This window comes from Moschus berezovskii, chromosome 22 (genome assembly GCF_049115385.1).
Source record: "Moschus berezovskii isolate FMDL1 chromosome 22, NW_MosBer_1.0, whole genome shotgun sequence".
NCBI classification, from domain to species: Eukaryota; Metazoa; Chordata; class Mammalia; order Artiodactyla; family Moschidae; genus Moschus; species Moschus berezovskii.
In genome coordinates this window covers 23,597,099-23,606,956 of record NC_142481.1, presented here as the reverse complement: position 1 = coordinate 23,606,956, position 9,858 = coordinate 23,597,099, and the positions used below count along the sequence as shown (strand labels likewise).

Here is a 9,858-nt window from a genome sequence, read left to right as displayed (position 1 = left end):
AGGGAATACAGCCCCACCCATCAGCAGAAGACACCCATCAGCAGAAGATTGGATTAAAGATTTACTGAGCATGGCCCCGCCCATCAGAGCAAGACCCAGATTCACCCACACCCAGTCCCTCCCATCAGAAAGCTTTCACAAGCCTCTTATTTTTATCCATCAGAGGGCAGACAGTGAAAACCACAGTCATATCCCGGTTACCCCTCCCCCATCCCCAAACATGCTGTCTTCCTGCTGGGTTACTGGCGTCCACCATGCACCCAGTTGCTCCAGTTAATAGTCTTGGAGCCATTCCTGACTCATTTTTCTCCCATATGACTTATCCAGTCTTCAGCAAGCCCTTTTGATTCAATCCTAGAAATAGGTCCAGAATCTGATATTTGCTGTCACCTCCCATCACTTCCTTGGTCCAAGTCATCAGCATTTCTCAGCAGCCCTAGTGTATTGGCCTCTTAATTGATGTCTCCGCTTTCTCTCCGAAGTTTAGTGTCGACACAGGAGTCAGAGTGACCTTTGAAAAAATGTCACTTCTCTGATGTTCCCCCTCTCTGTGGCTTCCCTTGACACAGTCCTTTTTGTCCTGGCCTTACCCTTCCGCCAGCCCTATTTACTGTTCACCCCCTTCTGTTTTTCTGCCCTGGCCCCAGTGACCAAATTTCTGAGCTCGCCAGGAACTCTCCCACTTCAGGGCCTTTGCACTTGCTGTTTCCTCCATCTGGACTCCCCCCCACGATGGCAGCATGGCCCACTCCTCTCACTTCATTAATTTCTCTTAGAACCTAAATAGATTCTCTTTTCAGAGAGCCTAAAATAGGTTCGTCTATCTGACCCAGGTATATCCACTCTGGGGGCTCTGTTGCTCCAGCTAGGTTCCTGCTTATCAAATGGACACTTCCAAAGTTATTTAATGTCTTTGAACTTTAGTTTCTTCACCTGAAATAGTATTCATTGCAAGGACTGTTGGGACATGAAATGAGGTAATGTGAAAACTCATCTTGTAGACAGTCAAACCTGATAGCATTAAAAAAACAAAACCACACACACACACAAACAGTTCTGTCTCTATTCTGAGGTCCCAAAGAGTTCTCTGCACCCAAAGGCCATGCTGACCCTGGGGCACCTGATGTGTTATTGTGGGGTAAATTGCGTTTTGTGGGGAGAAGTTAAGTTTTTGGTGTCTGGAACTCCTGGGTGGAGGTCACCCCTACTCAGGGGACACCTAGTCCCACTGTTCCACAGACTGTGGTATCCCTATTGTGAAGAGACTTCCCTGGTGGTCCAGTGGTCAGAACTCCATGCTCCACTGCCAGGAACATGAAGTCAATGCCCAGTCAAGGAACTAAGATCTTGCAAGAAGACATGCAGCATGGCCTAGTAAAAAAAAAATGTGGATCTGATGCTCAGGAGTCATACCCCGGCTCTGTGCCGCCAACTGGCCCTGAGACATGGGGCTCGTTACTTAACCTCTTTAATCGTGAGTTTCCCTCATCTGTTCAGTGGAGACAGTCACAGCGCCCCTCTCCGGGGACTGAGAGACTCTGCAGGTGAGCTGTGTTGCACAATACCTGGCATTTAGTAAATTGGCAGTGAACTGATAACTGCAGTTATGATCTCAGAAACCTGCAAACACACGCGGAGCCGAGAAACAACATATTGATGGAGAGCAGGCGGTGCATGGCACAGTAAGTCCAGAGTCTGGGCTCCAGTGCCCTTGCCTCCAGTGCTTACACCCCAGTTGGGTGGTTCCCCCCCAGCCTTCCCTCTCCCTTGAGAACAGGCTCTCTCTCTGGCAAGAGTTGGCTGTAGAGAGAAAGTTGACCACTTGGCCAGAACTGGGAGAGCTTCCACAGGAGAACATTTTATTGTCTGTAAACTCTTCTTTGGTAAACAAGAAACCCAAAGGGAAAAGGCGCACACTGCATCACGAAAAGGACAAGGCTGACACCCACCACGAACAAGGAGCTCTGAGAGACAGCTACACCATTAGCGAGGTGGTGCAATGGGGCCTGGGTGGTTGGGGTGGCTGGTGGCATGGGGGAGAGGCAGAGGAGAGGGCCCACTCTGTTGGACATAGAAGTCTAAATCATACAGCGAATGAGCTCATGCATCACAGCAAAGAGAACCAGGGACCCCCCTGTCCGTGCCCACACCCACCGCCTACAAGGTCTGTGCCCCACAGAGTTCTGTGCCCCGTCAGCCAGGGTGGGGTTGCAGGGGGCTCCAGGGGGCCCGCAGCAGCCCCTTCTCCGTTTCTCCTTTCCTGCTGTGCAGGCTGGTGTGTGCAGGTGGCAGGGACAGTCACAGGGATGCTCAGGATCTCTGGGTCTGGGTGGCAGTGGCAGGGCAGCAGGGGCAGGTTTGAGGGGGGGGTGGAGAAGCAGCCCCCACCCCCTGTTTTACAGGGGGGGCTCGCTGCAGAGGACAATCTCCAGGTCCTTGCGGTAGAGCTTTCCCGCCTCAGCCAAGGACATGACGCTCTTTCTGTAGCTGGTGAGCTGTTGGATGTTCATTTCCTAGGAGACAGAGGGAGAGGGTGAGAACAGGATCAGGGGAAGGTGCCCCCCGTTCCCCTCCCGAAACGGCCCTCCTGTCCATGCCCCAGAACCTTTCTCCTGTCCCGTCTCAGTGCAGGTAGCTGAGAGGCATACAGAGCATGGGCTTTGGGGCCAGAAAGCCCTGGGTTAACATGCTCTGCCTCTCACTTACTAGCTGCACTGCCCTGGGGAGAGTATTCAGCTTTTTCTAAGTCTCAGCTGCCTCATCTGTGAAATCAACACAGGAATAAGTCTGCCTCACTGAGGTGTTATGATGATTAGATGAGAAATGAATGCAAACAGCATCGAGCACAGACCCTGAGACTCAGCATGCGCTCCAAACAGCAGCTGCTGACACCAGTCATTATCTGCATACAGCTTCCCTCAATTCCTCTACCTCACTGGGCTTCCGTTCACTCAGTCTGCTGGGTCCCTTTGGGTGAGAAAGAGAATGCCAGCGAAACTCCATGCTTTTGTCTTTGCCCTAAGCCTCACCCAGCGGAACAAGGAATTCTAATTCCTCTCCTCCAGTGGCAAAGCCTACCAGCCTACTTGTTCACTGGCACCTTGAGGCCTTCAGAGGCTCTAAGACCGGTGACTCATAGTCTCATATAAAATGGAAAACTGAAAGTGATAGCATCCAGTCGTGTCCGACTCTTTGAGGCCCTGTGGACTGTAGCCTGCCAGGCTCTCTGTCCGTGGGATTTTGGAGGCCAGCACTGAACAGAACACCAGCATCTGATGTGCCTTGTGTTGCTTTGGATGCAAATAGCCAGTAGCACTGAAATACAGCAAAGTCATCATTGGAAAATCACTTAAGCAATTTTCCTTCCCTCCTTCCCCTCTACACCTCTTTCCTTCCTCCTCCCCCCCTCCTTCCTTCCTTTCCCCTCCTCCTCCTCTTGTATTGAACCTGTTGGCAGATTTTTTTTTTTTTAATACTTCTACGCTAATGGGTCATTATCTCCATGAGAAAACTGAGGTGTGAAGACTAAGGTATTGGCTAAAGGATGGAACCAACCCTACAGCTATGAACATTCTTAGTCCCCTGAGTCCTGAAAGTGGAAAGTGGAGTCGCTCAGTTGTGTCTGACTCTTTGCGACCCCATGGACTGTAGCCTACCAGGCTCCACTGTCCATGGGATTTTCCAGGCAATAGTACTGGAGTGGGTTGCCATTTCCTTCTCCAGAGGATCTTCCCGACCCAGGGATCGAACCCGGGTCTCCTGCATTGTAGACAGACGCTTTACCGTCTGAGCCACCAGGGAAGTCCCTGAGTCCTGAAGGCTGTGTAATTCTTTACCTGGCTCACCTGTACTCAGTGCTTGAGGGTCAGTCTTTCATTTCATTCTTTGGTGACATCCTCACATTACTGATCTCTGGGTTTGTGCTATCAGCCAGTCCCAAGGAACTTTGCAAACATCTCTAACTTCCCTAAAATTGTGAAGTTCCTGGAAATGTCACCTAGTCCATAACACTGAGGTGTGCCTGAGCGACCTATCCCTCAATCAGGAGCCAAGGAAGGGACCCATATATCAGCCATGAGCCTGAGAAAATCCTCTGATTCAGCATGACCTGAGGAGTTCCAGCAGAATGAAGGGAGGAGGCTGCTGCCTTTCTGTGTCTGGAAGCATTGTGTGAAGCTGGGGAGGCTTTAGCAGGTTGCAGTTGTCTAAGAATCTTAAGAACATGTCAACGTTTGAGCCCATCAGCCTGTCCCGCAGGAGCCTCAGATGTTAATCTGCTCAGAAACCAATTCACTGTCCATGTAGTCACCATCAAAATGGCCTGTGCATCTGCTATGTGGGGTCACCTAAAAATGGTCATTCCCTTCCCAACTCAGGTTATTTACAGGCATATAGCTCTCTCTACTGATTCCTTTTTCTTGATCTCTATGTGCTAAGTCTGGAGCTTAGCACTGGTGGAAGGTTCCCAGGTAAACAACTTTATTAATATCCTTGTTCTCTAACCTTCAGAACTTTTCTTAACCACAACACTTGGCTTTTTGTTTGTTTGTTTGTTTGCACATCTCAGAAAGTCAAGCTGTGTAGCCATATGAGTTGTCTTTTGTGGGAATCAAGGAAGAGCCTAGTTAGATGATGACCACAGAATTCAGGTCTCTCCCAAGATTTAATGCCTGCTCTCAAGGCCCATCAGCCTCAGGCATAAAGTAGGGTCATATGGAGAAAAACTATGCCTCATTATTCCAATTACAGTTAAGCATATTTTTCATGACGATGCCCAACATCCCTTGAACACATAAAGATACACAAACAATTTTCTCCTAGAGTTTGGTAGCAGGAAAAAGTTTGCCAAGTTCAAGCACGTGATTCCTTCTTCCTAGGAAGTATTTGCACATAATTTATTTTCTGCCTCTTTCAAAAAGCTATTATAGGTAACATTAAAAAAAATAAACCAAGGGTGAAAGAAATGGATGATATTCAGGATAAAGATAAAGAGGTCAGCAGACAACTGGAAAGGGAGACAGATAGACTCAGCGGCCATGATGAATTTTTTTCCCTGAAATTAGGAGTTAAATTTAGTTCTTGCCTGACTGCCCAGGCAGTTAGACAACGCAGGGAATTATAGATCACTCATCATCTAATTAAAGAAAGCAGCAAAAAAGCTATTTGCTCAGAGAAAGACATTTTCCAGGAGGTGGAGGAAGACGCTGCCAAGACTTGTCTCTTGGTTCCTTTTCTGCCTGTGTCCTCCCATCCTAGGAAACGAGATGAGCCCCTGGGGACTGCCCAGGAGGCAACATGACCAGGCAAAGTAATGGAGTTCAGTTCCCAGCCTTTCCTTCCAGGGAACAAATTTGTCAGGGACTTCTGTTAGTCCCTTCGCCAGCTCAAGATTCTAGAGTCAATTCAGAATACCCTCAACTCCCACTGGCCCTGCTCTTCCAAATCTCTCCTAGTATACAAGTCTTTTTTTTTGGCCACGTGACTGACACTTCCAAGAAGTGTGCCACGTCAAAACTGCCATGGCCTCATAGCTGCATTGTTTACATCAGTCAGCAGGTGGGGGCAACCCACGTGTCTGTCTGCGGACAACAGATAAAATGTGGGACAGACACACCACCTTACTCAGCCTTAAAAAGGAAGGAAATTCTGACATATACTACAACATGGATGAACCTTGAGGAAGTCACATGAAGTGAAATAGGCCAGACACGGAAAGACAAATGCTGTATGATCCCACTTGTATGAAGCATCCAGAGCAGTGAGGTTCACAGAGACAGAATGGTGAGTGCCAGTGGCTGGGGGGAGGCAGCAAGGGGGAGTCATCATTTACTGGGCACAGACTTTAATTCCGGGAAGACCAAAAGACTGCAGGATGGTGGGGACGGTTGCAGAACACTGTGAGTGTACTTGATGCCACTGAACTGAGCACTTAAAAGTGGTTACAGTGGCAAACTTTGGTTATGTGTATTAAAAAAATCAACCATGAAAAGAACCCCCAAAACTGCTGTTGCCTTGTTAGGGGTAATCAGAGGGGAGCAAGATACACTCCTTGGCCGGCCTTCCCGCTTCCACACCACCTCCGTGACAGCACCCCACCTCTGGGCTCAGCCCCTCACCTTCTTGTTTTTCTCATACAGATCCTTCAGGAGGGCGTCCAGTTCATTCTCATCAATGTAGCCACTTCCGTCCTGGAAGGAAGCAAAGGGTCAGCACAGAGCCTCAAAACTCATGCTCACCCCTGGCTAGAGTCTAGCTTTGCTAAGGGTCTTTACTCTGAGCAAAAGAGGTGCCCAAATAACATGTCACTTCTGACTTTGCCAGTCACTGTAGCAATGTGAGGGCCCAGGGCAAACTGTTGGTAACCTTCCCTTCTGGTATTTTACATTTGTGTCGAAAATGTAAATGAGGTTCAAGAAGCATTTTGCTAATTCCCTGGGTGTTGAATCCCGCAATAATATGTCAGGATAACATGGGGCTGTTTACCCCAAACCTGTAGTTCTAAGGGAAACCACTGGAGTCACCCAGGCAAGGGCAGCTAAGAGAGGGGTGACAGTGGTACAGAGGGCCTCTCACTCCCCACTTCCTAGAAGAACAGCAAGGTGATGACCTGGCACCAGGGGAGCAGTACTAAGCACCTGCTGCCTTTGGGCCCCAACAGTGTAATCGCATCCTAGTCCTGGGCATGACCCTTTTCCCTTCCATGAGCCCTCCTGTACTTTGAAGGAACCAAAACCTTGGGTCCCACAAGCCACACGTTGTTGAGGACATGTATCTTCTCATACAGCAAAAGATGCTGCACGGAATCCAAAGGGACAGGAAGGAACTGCATGGCCCAGACTGCTGCTCCAACAGCTTGTTTACTTCTAAGGACCGAGGTGAGCATTCTGGTGGTGGTGGGGTGACTGGGACGGGCCTCCTGCTTTTCCATCCACACTGTCCTCTATCTTACCTTGTCATAAAATGTGAAGATCGCGTTGAACTCCTCCGAGGTCAGCTTCATGCCCTAGAAAGCCCAAGGTATTAAAGACAGAAGCCAAAGCCCTGCAGAGTGTGTGTGTGTGTGTGTGTTTTGAGGAAGGGTGAGCACAGCAGGACGAGGGGAAGGGAGGAATCAAAGAAAAGCAAAGTTGCTCTTTTACCTGAAATTTAAGCAGGAAGTTCTCCTGTACAGGCAAGAGTCTGGAAAGATAATGTTAGAGCAGTAATTAGGAGATAGAGCAGAGGTGGGAACAGCTAGGACCTGGGGGGGATGCAGAAGTAGCATCTGTAGTTATAGAAATTATTTCTGAGCACTTCAGAGGAAAGTTCAAAAAAGAGGGAGATGGAACATTGAGGTGACGATGATCACTCTTTGATCTAACTTTGATTTGCGCTTCAGGACACCTGGCCTGTCACTTTCCCCACTGGTTGATCCTGGTGATGGATCGGTAGCACAGGGATTATCTGTCAGGGTCTTGCGAAAAGTGATGCTGGGGTGAGCGAGGACGGGCACTTACCGGGACATCTCCGAGAGGCCCAGTTTGCCATCCCCGTTCAAGTCAAACATCCGTAGCTGTTGGGGACAGAAAGTGGTGCTTGGATTATTTGCTTTGACCCTCTCTCATGTGAGACCTTGACACGCCATCCCCTGTACTGGAGAGGGAGGAACATGGCAGAGCATGCTCATGTGTCCTCTGAGGTCACCTGGAGGCAGGGAGCAGCATGAGCTAAATCAGCAGGAACTTGGTCGTGACTCTCCTCTCCCCTTTCTGAGGGACAGGGCTGCAGAGGACAGTGGCCAACACTGAAGGCCCTCCTCTCCAAGTTTACCCTCTCCCGGAGCTGTGGAGGCTGTCACACAAACAGCTGCTCTGGTCTTACTCTGGCCCAGGAGCATCTGGCTGAGTGGGAACCTCAGAGAGAAGGTGCTGGGGCCATGAACTGGCATCTCTCTTGCCAGCTGCCGCTGGGATTCATTTCTCCCCGACCTGAAGAGTCAGCCAACTAATGACCCCGCAAACCCCAAATCCCACCGATTTGGGTCCCATGTCCTGTGCCCTGGCCACTCACTATGGTTTGGGTGTACTCTTGGAGCTTGGGTTCATCATACGGCCGGTTCGCCTTCTTGAGCAGATCAGACAGGAATCCCTGGAATATGAAAGGCCTCTTCAGAGCTTCCGACTCAGTCACTTTGCCCCTGACTCACGTACTTGTTCCTTCAGATAGTCACTTGATCTTGTTTTCTGAAGCCCATCATTTGCATAGCTTGCAGCCCTCATAATTCCCTCACCCCTTGATGCTTGTGGAATAACCCCAAAGGAGGCAGGAGCTGATAAATGCAACCTCATCCCATAGGACAGGTAGTAGAAACCGGCTCTGGCTCCTCAGAGAGCCCAGAACACATGCTCAGTCATGCCTGGAGATCCCTGGGTCTAGAGGAGTTTGGTAGATGTACAAGCCAGAATGCCAAACTGCTGGAAGACTTTGAGGATGCTTGTTCTGGGCACTGATGTGCTGAGGAGTGTGAACTGGTTGTACTCTGTGACCTTGCAGCTCCAGGTTGCTGATTTCAAATGGCTGAATACGTCCAACCATTCCGAGCCAGGCCTGAGTATCCCTGATCAGGCCACACGCCCAACTTCCTCACCCAATACCTCCTTCCTCCCCAGGTTCCTTAAACCCACCACCACTTGGGCCTCAGGCCCATTCTCCATCTTTCTGTACCCTCCCTGACAAGGCCCATCCTACCTTGAGCTCATTGGCTTCAATGTAGCCGCTTCTGTCTGTGTCATACTTCCGCCAAGCCTGAAACGGGAATGTCAACCCATTCACAAAGATGTATCCACACCTATAAGCTTCCCTCCATCTCTGTTTAACGGACCAGGCTGGGTCTTGATACTCAAGAATATCACAGTGGGATGGAGACATTGAGATGGTTTAGCCCAGTGCCTTCCACTTTGCAGATGAAGAAACAAGGGCAAGTGTCTTGGCCAAGGTCACACAGAGGAGAAAAAATACCTGCTGGGACAGGGTCTGCCTACTCTAACTGGCTTCACAATCATCTTGTAACCAGGGTTACAGTTTTCTTAGATAACCAGCCAGGCAGATTTTACCAAGACTAGCACTAGGGTCTGTGGATCCTGTTTTTTGTTGTGGGTGTATTGAGTGTCCTTTTACTGTTCTGGAAGCTTCTCATTCTCTGCGCGGGTCCTGGGGCCAAGGGTGAGACCCCTCTGGAAGGGGCAGAAACAGATTTTGGTTACTCTTCACTGTACGACGTCCTGTGCCCCTCATCATGGTGCCTGTGACAGCCATGTCTGAGGATGGAACAGGAGTGGCAGTGTGATCAGTTTGTTGAGACTATGCCAAGGCCACTCCCCCATCTTTCTGAGAAAAATCATCCCCCCTCCTTTGTCCTTTAGGAAACTGCCCCTCTCTCATGCTCAGTCCACATGGTTCAAAAAGGACTGACCAGTCTCCAGAGGTAGACATGTGACCTGGGCCTGGACAGTCAGTCCCTCCCTGGATTTTGCTCCATTACTGGTTCTGGGCTCTGATCTGAGTCCCAGTTATTTGGTACATGCATTGGGTCCCTGTGAGAAACCAGAGAACTGCTTGCTGACCACAGCATCTGGAGGATCAAAGAGAAACAAAGCTTCAGCAGGTGATATGGTTCTGACCACCTCTTTCCTCTCTGTTCTGTCCATCTGAGCAGGAGCAGACATTGCACAGGAGAAACAAGGAAAAACAGTTGGAATGTTTTTAAAATGTCCATAAACTCTTCACCTCCTTAATTCCCTACTCCTTGAATGTGGACTGAACTCGGTGACTCACTTCTAATGAATAGAATATGGCAGATGTGGCAGTTGTGGCTTCCAA

General features: G+C 49.5%; 1 protein-coding gene across 1 annotated transcript in view; it reads right to left on the bottom strand.

Annotated features, from left to right (window-relative positions):
* Nucleotides 1-2,258: 2,258 nt before the first annotated feature.
* CALB2 (calbindin 2) overlaps nucleotides 2,259-9,858 on the bottom strand; it is a 28,176-nt gene continuing 20,576 nt past the window's right edge. The window contains exons 5-11 of the mRNA XM_055412374.1: nucleotides 8,728-8,784; nucleotides 8,050-8,127; nucleotides 7,497-7,552; nucleotides 7,140-7,179; nucleotides 6,950-7,003; nucleotides 6,117-6,188; nucleotides 2,259-2,513 (exon numbers count right to left, since the gene is read on the bottom strand). Of these exons, the coding sequence (XP_055268349.1) occupies nucleotides 2,397-2,513; nucleotides 6,117-6,188; nucleotides 6,950-7,003; nucleotides 7,140-7,179; nucleotides 7,497-7,552; nucleotides 8,050-8,127; nucleotides 8,728-8,784 (474 nt within the window). The 3' untranslated portion in view covers nucleotides 2,259-2,396. The remainder of the gene's footprint in view (nucleotides 2,514-6,116; nucleotides 6,189-6,949; nucleotides 7,004-7,139; nucleotides 7,180-7,496; nucleotides 7,553-8,049; nucleotides 8,128-8,727; nucleotides 8,785-9,858) is intronic.